This window comes from Notamacropus eugenii, chromosome 1 (assembly GCF_028372415.1).
Source record: "Notamacropus eugenii isolate mMacEug1 chromosome 1, mMacEug1.pri_v2, whole genome shotgun sequence".
Lineage (NCBI taxonomy): Eukaryota > Metazoa > Chordata > Mammalia > Diprotodontia > Macropodidae > Notamacropus > Notamacropus eugenii.
In genome coordinates this window covers 7857445-7879643 of record NC_092872.1, presented here as the reverse complement: position 1 = coordinate 7879643, position 22199 = coordinate 7857445, and the positions used below count along the sequence as shown (strand labels likewise).

The window sequence follows — 22199 nt, the reverse complement described above, 5'->3', positions numbered from 1 at the left end:
GGGAGGGAGTCTATAGAGTTAGAGGAGAGAGGGGAGGGAACTACAGGGTTTGAGGAGGTCAGAAGTTTCTGGTTCTGAATTGAAAGAGGCTATTCCTAGGAGCGTCAGTTTGGGGAAGGTAGGCCCTAGGTAGACCTCCACAGGGAGGTTGTGGAACCAGGAAGAAAGAGCCATTCATTACCAGATGAGCCAAGTTCCAGAAGGTTGGAAGGTATTGGGGAGCTTTGGAGGATGTGGGGGGGCTATGAATATATGGAGGGGGTATCTGGGTAGGAGAGAGATGTATTACTAGCAAAGCCATATCCTGAGAATGTTGAAGTGGATGGGAAACAAAAATTTATTACATATGTGCCAGAAACTGCTCTGTGCTAAGAACTTTGCAAATATTATCTCATTTAATCCTCACAACAACCCCAGGGAGTTTATTATCCCCATTTTACAGATGAGGAAATAGGCAGAGAAGTGACTGCTCAAGGACACACATCTGGTATCTTAAGCCATATTTGAATTGTGGGCTTCCTGACATCTTGTTTTATCCACTGTGCCACCTTATTACAGGAAGGGGGGGTGTTGAGGGAAATACTACCAGTAGGCCCAGTTCCCGGAAAGCAGGTGAGGTACAGTTGAAGAGGTCTGGCTCCAGCCACCCTTTGTCCTCATCACAGTGTCTGATGGCAGCACCTATGCAAAGGCAAGAAGTCAGTCATCACTGTTGGAGCCCCAGGCTATGGGTAGCCAGGACCTCCAGACCCCAGGCACTAGTCACAAGTCAAGCCCCAACACAGCCTGAGTCAAGGACCAGCTCCAGGCCAGAGATGTCAACTAACCTCCCCAGGTCACCACAGGGGAAGCCCCACCCCGTTCCCCCAGAACCTCCAGGTACAAAAGTCTAGTGCTTCTGAAGCCTGGTGGTACCATAAGCAGAAGGGGAGAACAAGGTGGGAGGGGGATTATAAGCATTCTAAGTCAGTTCTCAATCACCTGTACTAACAGAGCAGGTCAGAGACAAGAATGATCCCAAACTAGCAGATAATTAAAAAACCATTTAGAATCAAATTTCAGAAGAAACAAACACAAACACACTGTGCCCCACCTCAACACACACACCCAATCTCAGACACACATAGACACCCATACACATCCAACCACACAGTCCCATCTGTGGAAGGGGGCAGTAGCCCTACACAATCCATGCTACATTGTGGATAATTGAGAACCAACTGCTTTGTTAGTGCCAAGAAGAGCAGGGATCTGCGGAGACCTCAGGCAGCAAGTGGGGAGGGGGAAAGGTTGCAGGCAAGGCTTCAGCCAGCAAAGGAGTCTGCGGGGACCTCCCTGAGAACAAAGTGGGGGGACTTACCTGTTCCCCGCAAGCCTGCCCAGGAATCAAGAAAAATGGAAAAATGACAGGTGAGGGGGCTAGGGGCAGCAGAGGTAGTGGAGGAGAGGTTCCAAACCAAATCCCCCTCAACTCCCATCTCTCCCTCCCTTTCCTTCCCCCTAAGAGGAAAGTGCCCTAAGGCCCAACTTGTCACATATTATAGGGCCCCCCTAAATCAGCAGAATCCCAGGGTTCCATTCTCCCCTTTCTCTGACTGTCCCCTCCCTCTTCCAGGTCCTGTTGAGGACCTATCACTTCCAAACACAGGCACTTACCCAGGGACCCTTTGGGGCAAGGCACTGTGGCCAAGAGCCCAAACTTGGTCTGAGGCCACCACACACCACCTTTCAGTGACTTGGGGCATCCATCATAGAGCACTGGGAAGGAGAGCAGAGAAAGCTCAAACAGGATCAGAGAGGGCCACCAAGCCATGAAGCAACCACTGACAATTCTACAGAGCCCACTGCCCCCCAGAAAGCTTAGCAACAAGCCCACATGTTGGAGTCAGGAGGTCCCTGTGGGTGGCCAGTGTTTGTCTTCCAGGTATTAACTGTGTGACAATGGACAGGTTGCTTAACCTCTCCAAGACCACTGATCCCCATCTATCCTAAGGAGACAATTATACCTGGACTACCAAATGCACAAAGTGTGAAAAAAGCTCTTTGTAAAACAAGTCTGCATCCCAGCTTAAGGAGGACTAACAATTATAAAGAAAATAGTCCCATTCAGGTCTACATCTAAGCCGGGGCTTTGACCAGCAGATAAAGAATAACACGAACGAGCATCCATACAGCACTTCAAGGTTTGCAAAATATTTTGCAAATGTTCACTCATTCGATCCTCAGAACAAGCTTTGTAAAGTAGGTGCTATTATCACCCCCATTTTATAGATGAAGAAACTAAGGCTAAGAGAGGTACAGTAACTGACCCAGAATCACAGAACTGCTCCGTGTCTGAGGCAGGATTCAAATTCAGGGGTTCCTGACTTGCCCCCTGACTAACCAAGGAAATGTTACGATAAATATCATATTCTATCAAATAATTTATTTCCCTCGATCTCAAGCCCCCTTCTCCAAAACAGGACGACTGATCTACATGGTCAATATTCCATTTGTCAGTTTCTATATTCTTCGACTGTGTTCTAAGGTTCTTCCCAGCTCTCACGGTGTGCATCTCATGGCCCGGTAGATTTATATTGTAAACTCCTTTCTTCCTGTTCTTTCTGTAACTTTCTATAACTGATGACCTCGCCTGTCCCTTTCAAATCTGGAAATTTCTCAGATCCTTTCTAGTGTTGAAAATTTTTATATTAAAGCATCGTCTTTGCACATATTATCTGCTACTGTTCATTTGCCAAACAGAGGCCAGATGTGCGTGTCGACCGTGAAAGAAAACTCACGTAATTATCTTGGAACCCAAGTAAAGCTATACTGCTCGAGACTGTGGCACATTACTGCCCCCTGGTGATAGCCCACCTGAACTGCCTGAGCAGTGATTTCAACAGCCAACCCCCTGGTCCCCAGTGACAGGTTTCCCCCTGGTTTTTTATGCTGCTGACAAAGCTGAATAAACTGCCTCTCCCACCTCAGACCAGAGTGTAGAGCCGTATGTAGGATGCTAAAAGCAGCCTGTTTCCAGGGACCCTGGCTCACCCCGGCAGCCGCTGGCAGTGACTTCAGCAAACGGACTGTCACAGCTGTTGCACTGGCGGCCGATGACTCCAGGCCGGCAGGGGCACTGCCCGCTGTCTTGGGAGCAGGAGCGTGAAGAGGAGCCCACAGGATAGCAGTCGCAGGGGAGGCAGGTGTCACTCCCCCGGGGTCGGAAATGGAACTCCTGAAGGGGGGACGGGGTCAGGGGCCTGGGGTCAGAGGTCAGGGCTTAGGGAAGGGGTCGTAGGAGGTGGGGTCAGAAGTCAGGGTGGATATTGAGATTAGGGGGTCAAAGGTCATGGACAAGCTAAAACCAGGACCTGAAGAGTGTTGGATCAGAGAAATGGAGGTCAGGGCCAAGGTGTCCGAATCAGGAGTCAGAGGTAAGGTGCAAGGGTCAAGGTCAGAGGTCAAGAATCAGAAGAAGAAAATCAAGATGTGGGTCTAAAAATTGGGTCAGGAGTCATAGGTCAAAGTAAAACAAGTTCAGGGATCAAAAGAGGAGAGGATACTGGTGGTAGCCGTTAGAGGTAAGGGGTCAAAGGGTAAGGAGTCAGGGTCTGAAACACAGCGTACCCCCACCCCATTTACCTTACAGTAACACTGCCCATTGGTCTTGTTACAATCTGGATCAAAGCCCTTGTTGACATCACAGTTGCAGGGTCCACAGGCTGGGCTCCCCCACCAGCCCCGAGGACACTGTTGGTCCATTCTGCAGAGGAATATGGAGCGGAAGTTACACTGAGAACTTCCCCGACTGTCCCCCAACAACGGAATTCTCCTTCTGAGGTTTATCTCTGGCCCCTCTAGGCCTGCATTTCAAGAACCACTCTCACCCAACCCTCTCCTTCAACCCCAAGGACCACTCAACCTCTCAGCCCTCTCACCTGTGCTCACAGTGAGATCCAAAGTGGCCATCCTCACACTCGCAAGCGTAACCATGAGGTGCCCCCACCTGTCGCTGGCAGGAACCCTTGTTCTTACAGGGATTCAGGTGGCAGGCATCCACACAGGCCTTCCCATAGTAACCTGGGCAATCAGAAGGGTTTCAGCACACTGATCCCATCCTCAGGATAGTAAAGTCAAGGTATTTCGTGGTTGTCCCAGTTACAGGATTTAGAGTAGGTGGGGACCTCAAAAACCATCCAGTCCAACCCCCTCATTTTTGGGAGGGAGAAAACTCAGGCCCCAAGGTATCAATTGACTTTCCCAAGATTATGGAGCAGATTCAGGTCTGAACTCAGGTCTGTCTGACTTCAAATTCAATACACTGTCACTCCTTGGACCCTGGTCGTTCTGTCTCTTGGTCACTACTCCAGGCCAGAGTCCCAGGACACCTTCCACCCTGCCCAGCCCTCAGGAAATCCTACCTGGGTGGCAGACACAGGAGAAGGTCTGCCACTCATCCCGGCAGTCCGCATGCAGAGGGCAGGGCTTGGAGGCACAGGGGTTGAGCACATTGCAGCCTGGCTCTGCATTCATCTTACTGCTGGGTGGAGGGAGGGCTGGGGCCCCTGATGGCATGGTGCCCAGCCACACTCCCTGCCAGAAGATGGGTCACTGGAGGATACAGCACTGTACCCAAAATTCTGGAGCCACAAAGCCTACCAGAGCCCTAAGTGGGAGCAATTGCCCTGATCCTAAATGCCCCAGGACTGACCCCTGCCCAACATCTTCCCCAAACATGAGACAGAAACAACCCACTGCCAAAATGAGACCCTTGGATTCCACCAAGAATGCCCCCCAAGCCCCAAAACCCAAGGCTCCCAGACTGATCCCTTCCATTCTCAGCAAGATTTCCACAGTACTCAAAACCAAGTTCCATCCCTGCTCTACCAAAACCTCCTCTCAAAAGCCCAAGCCTCACCCCCTAGTCCTGAGCACATCTCCCCCAGCACTGAGGCAAAGAGTACTATCTCCCAAACAAGATCTCCTCCCTAAAACACAGTCCTCCTCTACCCATTCTACCCCCAGACTATACCAAACCCTCTCCCAGGAAGGAACCTCTGATCTTCCTGCCCCCAAGGTTTCTGGGTCACCCGATACCCCTCAAACTCTCCCTTCCTAGCTTGATTCCCCATCAATAACCCATGGCTTTGGGGGGTGGGGTTAGGTGGGCCCCTTACCTGGATACATCCATCAAGGCCCCGATGGACATCATGGGCCTTGAGCATGCCCCCCACGTGGAGGTGCTTCACCTTTAGCCCATGTAGCTCACTCCCCACTGCCACGGTGTCCTGAGGGGGGAAAGACAAAGGAGGGAGCTTCAAGTCAACATAAGATTAGGCCATAAAGCATGAGGAACACAGCTTGAGGGGGAGGGCTGGAGAATGAGGGAGAATAACTTTGAATGCCCTTCTTCTGCTCGAAAAACCCAAAAAGCCACAGACAGCCCACCTTGCCTGGCTCCCCATCTCCAAAACAAACAGGACGGACAGTCCCAAACCTAAATACATTGGCCAGGAAGAGACCCCACAGTCTAATTCTGATTCTTTTCATCTCTTCCTGGGACTGTGCTTTCAGCCCACCAGCGTTCTCTCCACTTCCCAATCCATGGCACACACAGCCGACCTTGATGATGCAGCCGCCCAGCCAGGCCTGGCCACATCATACTTGAGCTTAAAAACCTCCAGGGGCCCCCAGTGGCTCCAGCCTGCACCCCTAAGCCTCCTTCACACACTCCACAGCTCCAGGCACATAAGGCCATTCTCTAATTCCATCCATCTGACCATCATACACCTCTCTACAGTCACACAGTGGGGTCTCCTTCCTGGAGTCCTTTCCTCCCAGTTTTTGCAAGCTGAAAGCCTTCTCTTCCTTCAAGGCTGATTTCAGGCCCTGTCTCTTCTATTTTGTCCTCCCTGACTACCATAGCAGCAGTCCCTCCACAAACTGCCCTAAAGCATTCTGCCCCCATTGCAATTTTGCTTATTTCACACTTATTTGAAAATAAGTCCTCTCCCCTTCCCCTATCGGAATATGCGTTCCTCATCTCCATAGCCTCAGACTGAGCCCCTGAACCTGAACAGAGTAAGCATTTTTTGAATGAATGAAATTCAGGCAGTTCTTACAAGAAGGGGAGATGAAACCAAGCTCCTCCCTCCCCTCCAGGGGATAGTTATCACCCTGGTATTGCTTGGACTGTGACAATCTTCATGGAGGTATAGTCTCCTCTGAAGACAGCTTAGTCCTCCCTCCTCTTAGGGCAGCCTTTGATACCTTTACAACTCCCCTCTCTGCCCACCCCTTGGAGGGAGAAAGAGCTGGTGGTGACAGTGATGTAACGGGCCAATGGCTTATTCCTGGGTTATGAGAAACAGGAGAATATAGGAACCCAATGGGGCTAATGAGGAGAGGGCCTACTTGGGGTCTTGAGTGACCACAGAAACTAGGTCCAGGTTAGGGACATGTCATAGGGGCAGAGGATAGGAAAGGGTGACAAGGTAGAGGCCTCATACCTGGAAGAGGCCAAAATCCACCGTGACTGTGAGAAGATAGTGCCCAGGCCGCCCAGCTCGTCCATCCTGCAGCTCCAGACGGATGTCATGCCACTGCCCATCGCTGAGTGTCACTTGGTCCAGCAGAAGGCGGACGGTTCGACCAGAGCCCCTGTCCACCACCAAGGACAAGAGACCCCTTTCCAGCTGTGGAGAGAGAAACTCAATCCTATTGTGGGCAGCCCTTGACAATACAGAAATCTGGACATTCCCAGTTACCACAGGGCAAGAATGGGGGAAAATCAGTACTGGGGACCTGTACTCAGGAAGATCACAACTAGCCTAAGAGGGAAGATGCTGCCTAGTTTAGATGGGTAGTGATGGTTGGGGATTAGGAGTCATGGTCACACCTGGCACAAGAGGGAACTGTGCTGTCCAGCCTGAATCTGCAGCAAGACCCCATGTGGTACCCGTGTCCGGAATGCCAGCCCCAGGTACCAGGGCACCGAAATAGTCACTTCACTCCCAAAGTCCCAGCTCAGGGCTCCGTTGCCACGGAAATGGTAGGGATGGCTCATGGCTAGGGATTGAAAGAGGAAGAAGTTGATGTCCAACCCCTCCCCACCACTGTGTGGGTTTGTGGTTCCCCTCTAGGTGTCACTTCAGACAGTCTTTGCCCTGTCATTCCCTGCCCCTATGCCTGAGCCCGCTGTCCCACCCTCCCACCAAAATCCTCTTCCATACCCCCATATTGCCTATGGCCTCCATCCTGAGCCTGTGGCTCCTGCCCACCTCCCTTGCACCTCCCTCTCCCGGCAGCATCCCTCACCAAGCCCACAGTCTTTTCCCCCGAAGCCCACAGGGCAATCGCATCGGAAGCCAGCCCAGCCATCAGAGCAGGTGCCGCCATTCTGGCAGGGGCTGGAGACACAGAAAGCACTCTTGGCCTGGCAGCCTGAGGCAAGCAAGAAAGCAAAACACAGGCATGAAGGAGGCACCGTTTGCCTTCTGCTCAGGCTCCCAAGCTCCGTGGGCACGCCCCCAAACTCAACTCCTGTGCCCCAGCCTCCTGGGTATCAGGATATCACTGATAGACATGAAGGGGGTTAATAGTCATTGCTCAATGGGGGTTTGGGGTTACTGAGCAGATCATAGGGAGCCATACTGGAAGAAGTACCCCTGCTGGCTGTGGGGTTGAGATAGGACCATCAGGGAGGTTCCAATGGGCTTTGAGACACAGGAGTTGTTATGAATACAGATGGGGTCATACCAGGAGTGGTACCATTGTTGGCCACATAAGCTGCCATGTCCACACGACGGCTGTCGATAAACAAATCTTTCATGCAGCCTACAAATTCCTTGTGGGACACAGGGAAATTCTCAGGCAGGTTGGGAACACCGCCCAAGAGCAGGGGTCCAGTCAGATCCAGTGACCTAAGGGGGAGAAATGAGACACAGGTATGGGAGGGCCTCTGTTTCTTGGAGCTGATCTGGGCATTTCTTGGGAAGAGATGAACAGTAAGATGACTGAGGGGGCCAAGTTTCCACTTGATGTAAATGCAAAAGGGGAAATTGAGATAGAAAGGGAAGGCAGGAAGTTCATGGTTAGGAAGACAGGAAATAGGGAATAGCCAAGAGAGGCACACACAGGAGACACACGGGAGGCTCACTTCTTGGAGCTGGTTTGGACGCCCTCAGCCGCACATGAGTAGTTGCTGATCTCAGCCCCAAACTGCAGGGCCACGGGGGTGTCACACTCATCCACGCTCAGCACAGCCACTTTGTCCTTGGAAGGGCCCTGAACCCCACCAAGGGCACTCGTCCGGGGCTGAGGACACAGTATTATTAGCGACTCAGAGGGGTCCGGGATGAGAGAGATAAGACACCCCACCCTCTGGAGAGGTTTTCCCTAGAGCATCTGCCTCTGCCCTTCACACTCCATACATAGCAATGACAATAGCTTCCTTTTCTACAGTAATTATGATCATAAATATGTACTGAGTGTTCCCAGGCACTGTCCTAGCTCTCACTGTCCCCACTGATGAGGCTTTGGCTCTGGTATTGATGAGCATCCTTAACACGGTGTGACATTGCCTTGACAAGGTTACCTCCTTGATAAGGTGTGAATGTCTTGCCTTCTACTAGGTTGCTCCACTGACACCACATGAGGATGACTGATTTATTCATGGTCAGTTCATACACCTGGGCTACACTTTTAGACTTGGCCTTTAAAAGGGAGAGCAGGGGAAGAGAAAGAGAGAGAGGGGACTAGAGCTGGGAGGTCAAATTGGAGATTACCCAGTCAGATATGCTTAGATTGGTTCCCTAGAAGGAAGGCTCTGTAGTCGTACATCCCCTTCAGGGAACCAGGTGCCATAGGGAAACATGAAACTTAAGGGTGGCAGCGAACAAAAGCAGTAATTTAGTGGCAAGAAATTCCTGACCAAGATCGGAACTGCAAGATCTTGGGTCAGCAGAAGTGGCAGAGTGATGGAGGAGCTAGTGGTCTAAGCCTCCTTAACCAACTGTAGGAGTGCTCATGAAAAGAAAGAGCTGAAGTCAAGTTGCAGCAAGAGACTCTAGAGATGAAATCTAGAGGAGCAAACTGGGACCCTGCCCTACACTGGTACTGTGAGTTATGTGGACTGTGCAGGATAGACTGACTCTCAAAGGACCAAATTTTTTGTAGTACTATAAGGCTGAGGAAACTACAACCAACCAAAGACAATGGTTACTACACATCTGGAGGACTGGATAAATTTCATGGGGAGGTGGGACTACAGAAGAGGTGTCCATTGTGACCCAAATCACATTAAAATGTAATTGGGAAAGATTTAACAAAATAAATAAAAATCCAATAGCACACAGATAATGTTCATCGTGGCCTCTGTTTCTATTTGAGTTGGCATCAGTGGTCTAGAGTTAAACAAATTATGTCTCTAATGAGTCCTAGATCCTCTAGTGACCTAATTTATAATATTACCCTTGAGGATGAGGACCCCCAAATTGGGGAAAGAACTCAAGAAGGTTTGAGCTCTCTTCCTTGAACCTATGAAAACACCATTTTGATTGTCTCCCTTGCTGCCTCTCGGCTCGAGCTCTCACCTGCTCCAGAATCTCCACCACTAAGGCCAGGAGGCTTGGTCCAGTAATTCTTACCACTTGGTCACTGTCTCCTTTCATGCCATCCTGGAGACTTCATGGTTTCCGAGACTGTAAACCACAGTTTAGAAAGGCTGTCCTACAGCACATACATGATTCTCTAGAGATTACAAGCCAGGACAGGCTTCCCCCAGGAAACTGAGCCTGCATGCATCTTACTGGTTTCTCTTAGTATGAACTTCCAGCTCTGGTTCTCACTCTCTCTGCCCTGTGTCTCTGTTTTTTCCTTCAAAGACCAGGTCCAAAGGTGCAGCTTAATGTGTATGGACTGGCCATGAATCAATTATACTCAGAGTGCTGTTAATGAAGAACCCAGAACAAAGCAAGGAATTCACACCATATCAAGGAAATAACTATACCAAGATAATTTCATACTTTGCTAGGGATACATCAAAGGCAAAGTCCTTATCAGTAGAGGCAATAAGAACCCAGGAAAATACCTGGGCACCCTCACTGCAATCATTATTAATATTACCCAGTATCCCTTGGGCTCATCCTCCCACCAGGACTGGGGGAAGGGAAGGTCAGAAGGTCTGGAGGGACTGTAGAACTGTCTGAGGAGTTAAGGGACTGGCCCAAAAGGGGATTTGGGGAAAGTGGAAGCTCTGGAAGGCAACAAAAAATATTCACCTTGTTGTAGTATCTCAACTGCACTGTATGCCACTGCCCATCACTCACACCACTGGGCACTATGGGGCTCACTACCGTGCTTGATTCCCCTATAATGAAGGAAAGATGGGGTCATCTATGGGGTAGAGAATACCCACGTGTCTACACACATTCCTCACACAGACATACGTGCTCAGTACTATAAACTAACACCTATTACCACCACTACCTCCTCTAAGAAGAGATGCTACCCCACCCCACACACATAGAATTACTAACAGCATGACCTTGGCCAAGTTATTTGTTCTCTCTGAGCCTCAGTTTTCCTGTCTGTAAAATGAGAGCCTTGGACTGAATGATGTATAAGGTCCTTCTCAGCTCTGACAGTTTATGTGCCAAAGTTTTGCCCAATTCTAATATTCTATGAGTCTAAGAAGATACACAAACACGCATGGAGGGATACACACATGGATATGCACACACCCGTGGAGTAGGTGAGCCTCACTTGTCCTGCAACAATTTCCAGGGCAAGAAAATCATGTTTCTCATTGAGCCGGCCATTGTAGAAGAGGAGCCCATGGGACCGCACTGTGGCAAACCTGGGGGGAGAAGGAAAAGCACAGCAGTCAGGGGACCTCTAGAGGATTCCAGACTCATCTACCCAATATCATTCAGGAGGATTCCAAAAAGTAGCCCCCTTTCCCCTGCCCCTGACATTGGAGATTAGAACTGCCCATCCTTATGTCCACCAGGTGGCACCCTTAATGATCAACCCCCTCACTCAGCTCTAAAATACCCTTGACTCCATACTGGTATGAACTCCTTGGCCACTAGGGAAAAGGGATTATTAGTGGGAGGAGGGAGATAGACTATGGTGGCAAAGAACAGGTTGAAAAGTCAAGTGGGTAAAGGACATTTGACAATAACAGGTTTGAGGAGGTGACAAGTTAGATTAAGTATTTAAAGTCAGTAACATTGGGGGTTATAGATTGGGAAAGTAATGGGCTGGGGACAGTGACACAGGGGTGACAGGATGGACATTATTACAAAGCAATGTTGTTTGGGGGTAATAGGTTGGAATCACTCACATTGGGGGCTGCTCAGGAGAAGTGACTTTGAGAGTGACAGGCTTGAGAGATAAGAGGGTGGGGCCTGAGTTTAGGAGTGACAGTCTGAAAAGGTGATGAGTTGCAAGAAGGACAGATTGAAAATAGTGATATTTGGAGGAAAAAGTTTGAAAGTGATATTTGGGGGTGACGAGTTGAGAACTGTTTGGCAGTAAAAGGTTTAGGGTTGACAGCTTATCATACTGGCAAGTTTGGGAGTGTCAAGAATGGGTGATAGGCTAGCTTCTTCTTTACCACCATATTCTATCCTCCCTCCCCATCCTTCTTCCTTGGTGGCCAAGGGGCTCATGCCAGTATGGAGTCAAGCATATTTTAGAGATGAGTGAGGAGGGGTGTATCAGTAGGAATGCTATCTAGTGGGCACAAGGACGGGCACCAGTGCTGCAGGCAGGGGTAAGGGAGCACCTTGTTAGAGGTAATAAGCTAGAATCGATAGATGACATGTAAGGGACAAAAGGGGAGGACACTTACGAGAGGGAGAGAGTGAGGTGAAATCGTTGTCGAAGACCCCGGAACATGAGGAAGGAGTTGGGAGGGAAGGATCGGACAGCTACCTCACAGTAGGGCCCCTCGAAGCCCCCGCCCCCAGGGCATTGGCAACGGAAGCCACCAGAAGGTGTATTGGTGCAAGTCCCACCATTTCGGCAGACACCGGGCACACATCGGCCAGCTTTGCTATCCAGTTCACAGTTCTCACCTAGAAGCCAACAACATCGATTATCTAGAGCAGTGGTGCCAAAGTCAAATAGAAATGGCAGTCACTAAACTGTACGTAAGAATCTGTATTGACTTAGAAAACCACATGTTAACATTATCTATTTTTATTGTACTTCTATTTATTTTGTTAAATATTTCCCAATTACTTTGTAATCTGGTTCTGGCAGTACTCCAAGAGCCCCCAGTGAGCCAAGTGATTAATACCTTTGATCTGTAGTGTCAAACAGACACCTCAGGCTTCAAGGACTCAGTAAAGAGCCTCAAGTTTAGGTCAAGCACAATCCAAGCCAAGTAGATAGCAGTTATGTTGTAGAGTCAGAGGACCTAGAATCAAATCCTCCTATGACCATTACTAACTGCACAACCCTGTATATGTCACCTAACTTTCCTGGGGCTCAGTTTCCTCACCTGTAAAATGAGATTGTACGAAATGCCCTTTGAAATCCCTTTCAGGTCTACAGTCATAAATGTAGCCCATGGGAACACAGAAAGCTTTACACTGGATCCAGCTATGAAATACAAGTTGTTTCCACCTTACTAGTTCATAGGCTCCTTGAAGACAGACTTATTTATTCTGTACCTCCTGTGACTAAAGTTAGTTTCTAATAAATTAGGAACTGTTTATTCTGTTAAAGTAGGGGAAAGGGGGAGGGCGGAAGAGCCATGAAAAGAAACTCCTGAACAAAGCTGGCTGGAGCTAAGTAGATGCATCAGAGAAAAAAGAGCCCATAGACCCAAAGACAAAGGGGGCAGGGGGCTCATAGAGAGGTTTATTACAGAATCATAGATTCAGAGCTGGAAGGGACCTCAAAGTCCATCATATCCAAACCCCTCGTTTTACTGATGAGCAAACGAAGGCCTGCACAGAGAGTTTAAGTAACTTTCTCAGAGTCGTGAGCTTGTGTTTGAGGCAACATTTAAACCTTGGTCTTTGTGACCCCCAAGGCTAAAGCCCTGTCATTGCACCAGTTTACTCTGCATCAGAGACAACAGGTGAGGGCCTTGGATGTGGAGGGTATGTGAGATGCTGCCCTTAGTTCGGAATCCAAAGTGATGAAGTAAATCATGAGCAGGCAGGTAGGTACCCAAGGACGGAAGCATGGAATCTATGGCCATCTTCTTTTGCAGACAAGTTGAGAATAAATGAGTACAGGAGAAAAGTAAAAAGTGGGGGTCCTGGCCCCAAAAGTTGAGACAAGGGCATAAAGCGCCCAAAGCTCCAGGGACCAGGAAGTATGGGAGTAATGGAAAGAGTCTTGGAGTCAGGAGAACCTAGGTTCAAATCCCCACCTCAGACATTCACTAGCTGCATGACCTTGGCCAGATCCCTTAATTTCTCTGGGTCTCAGTTTCCTTACCTGTAAAATGAACTATGATAATAACAACAGGTGGGCTTTAAGATTTACAAAGCACTTTATATGTGTTCTCATTTGATCCTCACAACAACCCTTGTGAAGTAGGAACCCTTATTATCCATATCTTAGAAATGAGGAAACTGGAGGTTATGGGACTGGTCCAGGGTCACACAGCTGAGTGACTAACACAAGACTGGAAACGGAGATTTGCTCCTGACTCCAAGTCCAGCACTCTAACTACTATGCCACCTAGCCGCTCCAGGGTGTCTTCCAGCTCTAAATCTCTGCCTCGGGGACTAAATCTGTTCAGAGTCTGTCACCTCCAGTCCCACCACCCAGAGAAGAGGCCCTTCTCCAGCTCTGCACACCAGTTCCCTATCCCAGGAAGCAAAACGGTCAGAGGATGTGGGTGAGGTTCCCAGGTGGCCTTCGCCCAGCCCCAATCTCTCTCCTAAGGGGGTGCCTGTAGTTGAGGCACCTGCATCAGTCCTGGTATCTTTCGCCCTCCCCCACCCCATCCGGTAACCCCCTAGCTCGGCTCCACCTGTCTCACCAGCGAAAAGCAGGGAAGCAAAGAGCAAAGAAGGCCCCACCCGGCTCCGCCCCGAAGGCCACCTGGAGACCCACAAGCCCACGTGCCCACGAGCCCCACTCAAGCTCCGCCCCTTGGCCTCGCCACTTAGAGGAGCCCCTAGCTCCTCCCACTTCAGCACCTGGGAGAGGGCTAAGGGCCGAGGCTCACCTGTGAAGTGCGGGCGGCAGATGCACGTGTAGCCGCCCTCGCGACGCGCGCAGGCGCCCCCGTTCCGGCACGGGTTGGAGTAGCACAGGTTGATCTCCGTCTCGCAGTAGTCGCCCGTAAAGCCGGGCGGGCAGCGGCAGCGCAGGCCGGCGATGGGGTGGATGGGCCGGAAGAGGGTGGAGGCGGAGGCCAGGAAGGGCGCGGACGAGTCGAAGCGCAGCACGGATATGCACTTCATGTAGTTCTCGCAGGGCTCCCGCAGGCACACGTTGTCGTCGAAGGGCAGCACGTCGAGCAGCGAGGCGGCGGCCAGGGCGGCCCGGCGCACGTACAGCTGCTCCTGCAGCTCCTCCGAGCTGAAGAAGGGCCCCCCGCCACCGCCTGCCCCGGGGGCTCCCCCTCCCGGCGCCAGGGCCGAGAAACTCACGTTGAGCACCGAGCCGCCCACGTCCGTGTCGTTTTGGATGTTAAAGATGAACACGTCCTCCTTGGGCGTGGCCAGCACGGTGGCCACCCCCTCCAGGAAGCTGGCCAGGAGCGGGGACAGGAAGCGCTCCTGCCACATGTTCTCCAAGCGCACGGTCAGGCTGTTGGCCAGCATGTCCTCCGTGATGATGGTGACCCGCAACACGCACTGCGCAGTCACGCTATGGAGGCCATCTGTGGAGACAGGGCAGGAGGTCGTGGTCAGCAAGAGACCTGGCCTGGGCCTAAGAAGGAAGAGGGGGGGGGCGGGGAAGAAGAGGAAGGAACGCCCTAGGGGAACCTTGACCTCAGTGGTGAGACAACCTCAACCTTCTGGGAGCCCCTGACAGACCGGACATAGAACTGAAGGCAGAAGCAGGTGCACAGAGATTTGTTCTCTGCTAACGTAGAAGAGACGTCCAAATGATACAAATGGGCAGAAAAATCACAAAGTCTAATGTGCGGTCTAGGAAAACTGTCACACCGCCATTCAGTCACTCCATTATCCCCGCTTCCTCCCCCAAGGCTTGAGCTGCCTTCTTGGGTACCACTCCTTTCCCACGGGAGCAGCGGATGGTCACATATTCCTTCACAGAGTGCAGCAGAAAAGGGGCTACATCCTACTCCCAGGGGATGTGCCAGGTCTCAGAACTACAATCTCATGAATATTCCTAGGGAATCATAGGCCAGAGAACACCACAGAGCTCTTACATAGCAACCAGAACAGTAACCCACTGCCGCGGCCTCCCACAAATCTGAGTCTTGATGGACCAGATTAAAATAAAGTTCCTTGTCTACCCACCCACCTGCTTGGCTTTCAGACAGAATGCTCTATGGCTTCTCAGCCACAGCTGCAGACCCTCTTTCCCAACCTCCTGGAGCCAAACATCAGGGTTTAGAGATGCAAGAAACTTTAGCAACCATATAGTCCAACCTCCATATTTAATGATAGTAACTAACATTATTGTTCAACAGCCTGACTGTGAGCTGGGAAAAGCAATCTACCATACTGGATTGATAGCTCAGTTTAGAGTCAAGACAACTTGAGTTCAAGTCTCACTTCTGACACGGAGTCATTTAACCCCTCATTAATCTAGTCATTTAAGTCTATACCTAGAGAAGGTACCAATCTGCATTGGTGTGGGGGGGTGATTATTAGTGAATTCCTTCTACCAGTGAAATCACAAATCCAGTTCCTATCCCTAATTACTATTATTTTTACAATAGGGCAGCTAGGTGGTCCAGTGGATAGAACCCTGGGACTGGGGTTAGTAAATCCTGGGTTCAAATATGGTGTCAGAGAGACTAGAATAAATGGGGGGCAGGTTAGGATGGAGGGAAATATAGTTAGTCTTTTACAACATGACTATTATGGAAGACTTTTGCATAACTACACATGTACAGCCTATATTGAATTGCTTGCCTTCTCAGTGGGGATGGATGGGGAGAGAGGAAAGGAGAGAAGCTGGAACTCAAAGTGTTAGGAACGAATGTGGAGAATTGTTTTTGCATGCAACTAGGAAATAAGAAAGGTAATGGGATATAGAAATCTATCTTGCCCTACAGGAAAATAGAGAAGGTGGGGATAAGGGAAGGGAGGGGTGTGATAGAAGGGAGGGCAGATTGGGGGAAGGGGTAATCAGAATGCATGATGTTTTGGGGTGGGGGGAGGGAGATGTGGGGAGAAAATTTGGAACTCAAAATCTTGTGGAAATGAATGTTGAAAACTAAAAATAAATCTATTTTTAAAAAATTAAATAAAAAAATATGATTTCAGACATTTACTAGCTGTGTGACCCTAGGCAGGTTACTTAATCTGTATTTGCCTCAGTTCCTTATCTGTAAAATGGGGATACACTGGAGAAGGAAATGGCAAACTACTCCAATTATCTTTGCCAAGAAAACCCCATGGACAAAGTCCATGGGATTACGTAAAATCAGACACAGATGAACAACTATTTATGCAATCCCTTAAGGTCTGCAAATGTTTTACATACATCAAATTATTTGAGTCTTACAACAACCCAAGTTGGAAAGTAGTACAGGTATTATTATCCTATTTTGTCAATAAGGAAAATGAGGCCCAGAGAGCTTAGTGACTTGCCTATGATCAAATAGGAAATGTCTAGAAAGGGTTGGAATCTTCTTTCTAACACTGGAAGCAATTTTTCTCCATTAAAGTTGAAAACCATGTGCCGCATCAATGAAGAGATTAGGAAATGGAAACCAGGAAAAGAAAAGAAGCTTGCCCAAAGTCACCGAGCTAGGAAACCTCAGGACCAGGACTCAGGTCAAAGGGTTCTGCCTGCAAAGTTCATGTGCTTTCCACTACACCATTCTGCCTTATTTCCCCTCTCCACTGCCCAACAAGCCCTTCCCCAAATTGGGGGGGGGGGGCGTGAAGACTCACTGGGTCCTGCATACATAGGAGAGAGGATGTCCAAAAAAAGTCAGTGGGAAAGAAGTGAGAGCTTAGGGATGGGACTGTTAGGGGATCTCCAAGCACTGAGGCCAATAACAGTCTCCTGTGTTATGGGTGGGAAGAGTGGGGTACTAACAGGGCCTCAAGAGCATCTGAGGGGTACTTGAGATACCCCAGCCTCCACCCCCTGTAGATTTTATATTCTTCCCCCACCCCGGCACAGGGTTTTGTGTACAGTTGCACTTAATAAATGATTGTTGTCTAATTCATTCATCCACTACTATACACAATTCACTGTGCTAGGCACAGAGGGAGGTATCCAGGGATCTTTTCCCCAGTATGATCTGAAAAGTGGAGCTTGGCCTCCTGGAGAGAGGTAATCAACTCTTCCCCAGCCACCAGAGTCCTTGAGTCCCTACGTTCCTGAAAAGGACCTCAGAGATCATTTAAGCTGACTCCCTCATTTTACAGATAATGAAACTGAGGCCCAGAAAAGGGGTCTCCAACTCTGTGCCCACTGTCACACAGCCAGTGGAGGAGGGAACAGACCCAGAATTCAGAAAGAGGTCTTGTGATTCCAAGCCCAGGCCTTCCTCCGCCCCCTCCCCCCCCCCCCCCACATTAACCCAGGAAATAGTTCCTTCCTTAAAGAGGCCTAACTTAGCTTCAAACCACAATACAACTCATGAGATCACAGACTCCTGAACCATGGGGGAGTTGATGGCAAAGAGGCTGTTCCCAGAATAAGACAGGCAAGGCATTGTAGTATTTTTCTACTATTCCTTGCTACAAATCTCCTGTCCCTACACTATTTAACTTAAGGAGCAACTACTATAAACAGACTGTGGGACTTATGGATAAAAAGGGTCAGAGACAGTATTGGAACCCAGATTTCCTGACTCCAAGTCCTCTTAGATGATCTCTAAGGGTCTTCTCACATTCTCCACATTCTATTATACTATGATGACCACTGACCCAGATTGGATGACAAACCCTGCTGTACAATGGCTATCTGAGTCATTCCCCCAAAGCAGAAGGGAAGCCTGAGGCTAAATCCACCCTAGCCTCCCATGAGGCTAGCCCTGCCTGCCTTCTCCAGGGCCAACTTTGCAGAGGCTTTTTTCCATTTCCCTCCCCATGAGTGTAGTTGGACACTTTACCTGTTACGGTCACAAGCATAGAAGCTACCAGTGGACGATTATTATCCAACTTCCGGCTGAGTCGAAGCTCTCCACTGGTCTGGTTTACCACAAGCAGCTCTAGTTCATTGCCTCGCTCAAAGGTATAAAAAAGGCGGTCAGAGACATCAGGGTCATAGGCTGGGATCCGCCCAATAATACCAGAGGGAAAAGTGTTGGACCTGTTGGACACATAGTTATTGAAAAGAATTTGGAAGTTCTTGAGGACAGGACTATTGTCATTCTGGTCAATGAGGTGGATATGGACAGTGGCCCTGCTGACCAGGGGAGCTGACGTTGCTTGCACCACAATCACATACTCAGGTCGTGCCTCATAGTCCAGGTCAATGAGAGTTGTCAGCTCTCCAGAGAAGATGTCCATCTGGAAGAGTTCTGGGATGTTACCTTCTACAATCTGATACATGACTTGGGCGTTAGGGCCCTCATCAGGGTCAATCGCAGTGATCTGGGCCACTACTGAGCCTACTATGCTGTTCTCCTTCACCCTGACCTCAAACTCTTCTGCTGGGAAGACTGGGGCATTGTCATTAACGTCCTGGACAGTCACTTGAATGTTAACAGGGGTCCTCAGTGGGGGAACACCCCGGTCCACAGCGTAGGCAGTCAGTTCATATACAGGAACACTCTCCCGATCTAGCCGCCGTACTGTTCGAACAATACCTGAGGTGGGCTCAATAGTGAAGTCACCATCACCATCCTCACCATTCTGGAAGGTGTACTGGACCCGGCCATTGGCATGAGCATCTCGGTCAGTAGCTGAGATCTGCAGCACACTGGTAAAGGGAGGAGCATCTTCAGAAATGACTCCAGGGTAGTAAGAGGCCACAAACTGAGGGGCATTGTCATTCACATCATTGACCATGATCTCTACATAGGTGGTATCAGCCTTCTGAGGGATACCATTGTCCTTCGCTGTTATGGCCAGTGTATAAGTCACCTGGTCCTCATAGTCTAGCTCAGCCTGCAGTGTGATAGCTCCAGAGTCTACGTCAATTCGAAACTGGGGAAGGTTGTCCTCCAAGAGGTATGTGATTCGAGCATTCTCACCCACATCATCATCTGTGGCACTGATGACCACAACTGTGCTGCCCACAGGCCTGTCCTCGTTCACGCTGACTGAATAGTGGGCACTTTGGAAGACTGGCCGGTGAGTATTGGCATCTGTGATGTTGATATGCACATAGCAGTTGTCATGGAGGGTACGGTCTGAAGCAGTCAATATCAACTTGTAGTACCTCTCCTGTTTATAGTCTAATGGCAAGGCTAATGTGACCAGTCCCATACCCCCCTGTGTGCTGATAGCAAAACGGTTCCGGGTATTGCCCCCAGTGATCTGATAGCTAATAGCACTGTTGATATCACGGTCTACAGCAGTCACACTAAGGACACTGGTGCCCACAGCTGCATCTTCATTCAGCCGAAGGTGATACTCCTTCTGGGTGAATTCTGGTCGATTGTCATTCACATCCATGACAGTAATGGTAACACTAGCTGAGGCAGAAAGTGGGGGTGAACCATGGTCCACAGCCTCCACCCCAAAAAAGTAATGCTCTACAGATTCCCGGTCCAGGGGCCCACTTACTGTAATCCAGCCTGTGGCACTGTTGACTACAAAGGGTGTGTCTGGGGCCATGCCAGTCAGTTTGTATTCCAGCCGGGCATTCTCCCCATGGTCAGCATCCACAGCTTGGATGTGAATGACTGAGTGGCCCAGAGGGGCATTTTCTAGTACAGACACCTGGAAGGGGGTGCTGACAAAGATAGGAGCGTGATCATTGATGTCCACCACCTGAATACTAGCTAAGCCAGTGTTGTTGGATAAAGGAGGCCTCCCTGAATCCTGAGCTCGGATTCTCAAGGCGTATTCTCGTTCTACCTCAAAGTCTAGCGGGGCCACCACCTGTATCTCACCAGTGAGACTGTCAATGGCAAAGTGGCCCCGGCTATTGCCACTGATGATATTGTAATGGACCAGGGCATTAGTGTCCTTGTCGAGGTCTGTGGCCGTAACTCGGAGCACTTCCGTATGTGGACGCACATCCTCCCTCACTTGGGCCAAGTATCGTTTCTCACTAAACTGGGGGGCATTGTCATTCTCATCTAGGACAGTGATATGCACACGCACAGTGGCAGAACGGGGCCCTGGCTCCCCGCCCTGGTCACTGGCCTCCACAGCCAGCTCATAGCTTTCCTTCTGCTCCCTGTCCACCCTACCACTAGTGGTGATGAGACCTGAACGAGGGTCAATCTCAAAAACAGCTTGTGCAGCAGGTGGGTCCACAAAACGGTATCGAATATTGGCGTTTGCGGCTGCATCCCCGTCGGTGGCTCGCAACTGCAGTATGGGGTATCCCTCCTCCACATTCTCCCGAATTGTCTCCCGGTACTCTGTCTGCTCGAATACGGGTGAATGGTCGTTGCGATCAGCCACCGTGACAGCCACCATGGTAGTGGCAGACAGGCGCGGAGAGCCATGATCCAGAGCTGTCACTCGAAAGTAGTGTAGGTCCATGCTCTCGCGGTCCAGTGGCTCGGCAGTGCTAATGAGGCCGCTGGTGGCATCAATGCGGAACAGTTCCATGGAGCGGCTGTTCATGAGCGCCGCCATGGAGTAAATCAGCCTCCCGGCCTCCCCTGCGTCTGGGTCTTGGGCCGCCACGCTCAGCACGGGAGTGCCGGGTGCTTGGTTCTCCGCCACTAATGCCTGGTAATTGTACTGGGGAAAGTGAGGGTGGCGGTTTGCTGCACGTCGGGAACGGGCTGGGAGAACGCTGGGGGCCGCACAGCAGAGCAAGCCGCGCGGGCTGAGGGGCCTGCGTTGGGCTAAGGTCTCGGGAGCTGTCCCCACCGCTCGTGGTGCTGAAGCCGGCTCCCTAACTCGCCGTAGCCGGGATACTTCATCGCCGCAGCTCACAGCCTGCAAAGTCCTCAGCCGCTCCCGGCTGCCTCTATGCACTTTTTGTCCAGGCTCTGAAGCCTGAGGGGATCTGGGAAAGCGGAGCCTGGAGGGAAGAGCCGCGGAGAGACTACCGGCATGGGGCGGGCCTCTCCGTCCAGAGGCCAGGGGCCCCGGGGACTGACCTCCAGACGCCAGACAGCGCCCTGAACCCGGCCTCCCGCAGGATATGACCTCCCGAGCCCAACATAGCAGGGGCCCGGACCCTGGTCCCGCTGGCCGCTCTTCCCTAGAGCCTGTCCCAGGGGACCCATCCCGGGGCTGAGGACCCTGTTCGGTGTGGCGCAGACCCAAGGCCCCCTGGCCACTCCTGGGGAGCCCTGAGGGGACATGGCCACTGCTTCTAGTTCCCGGGCCAGTTTTCCTTCCCTCCCCAAGCTTCTGTCCCTCCGGGGCCGTAGGGTTCCGAGGGGAGGCGACACCAAGGCCGCCAACAGCCTCCGAGGCTACATGGATCTCGGGACAAAGATCTAAGGTTCCATGGGAGCCCAGTTCCCCGGGTCCCTTGGCCGTTTCTCCGCGGGCCCTGAGGCCGCGGCCTTCGTCGCTGCTGCCCCCCGGCTCCTCCAGGCTGAGAGGAAACAAAGAGAGGAGGAGGAACAGGAGCAGCAGCAGTAGCCGCGGCCGGCTCTGGAGCCGCCTGCACGGCGGCCGTTCCGCCATGGCCCCCCGCCCCCCGGCCTGGCCTCTGCTGCCCCCGTCCCTCTCCCCGGCTCCGGGCCCACCCCACCGCCCGGGCCCCTGCCGCGGCCGCCGGCGCCTCCCTGGCCTCCACCCCAGTCCCCTGTCCCCCACCCTGTCGCTCCACGCCCCCGCCCCTGCCGCCCCTCGGGCACCATCTACTCGGCCGCCGGTGCAGCCCGAGCCCACTGCCCTGGCCCCCGCTGCCCCCGCCACAGCATCCCTGCCGCCGCCGCCGCCGCCGCCACCGCCGCCGCCGCCGCCTCCCGCAGCTCCAACATGGCTCCGGGTAGC

General features: G+C 51.2%; 1 protein-coding gene across 1 annotated transcript in view; it reads right to left on the bottom strand.

Moving 5' to 3' along the window:
• CELSR3 (cadherin EGF LAG seven-pass G-type receptor 3) overlaps nt 1–21887 on the bottom strand; it is a 41454-nt gene extending 19567 nt beyond the window's left edge. Inside the window, exons 1-18 of the mRNA XM_072599084.1 lie at nt 18230–21887; nt 14183–14842; nt 11840–12065; nt 10725–10840; nt 10263–10351; nt 8141–8298; nt 7741–7904; nt 7300–7425; nt 6881–7050; nt 6492–6677; nt 5160–5270; nt 4404–4575; nt 3921–4062; nt 3625–3745; nt 3034–3217; nt 1657–1758; nt 1361–1375; nt 587–681 (exon numbers count right to left, since the gene is read on the bottom strand). Of these exons, the coding sequence (XP_072455185.1) occupies nt 587–681; nt 1361–1375; nt 1657–1758; nt 3034–3217; nt 3625–3745; nt 3921–4062; nt 4404–4575; nt 5160–5270; nt 6492–6677; nt 6881–7050; nt 7300–7425; nt 7741–7904; nt 8141–8298; nt 10263–10351; nt 10725–10840; nt 11840–12065; nt 14183–14842; nt 18230–21887 (6495 nt within the window). The remainder of the gene's footprint in view (nt 1–586; nt 682–1360; nt 1376–1656; nt 1759–3033; nt 3218–3624; nt 3746–3920; nt 4063–4403; nt 4576–5159; nt 5271–6491; nt 6678–6880; nt 7051–7299; nt 7426–7740; nt 7905–8140; nt 8299–10262; nt 10352–10724; nt 10841–11839; nt 12066–14182; nt 14843–18229) is intronic.
• Between the last annotated feature and the right edge of the window lie 312 nt (nt 21888–22199).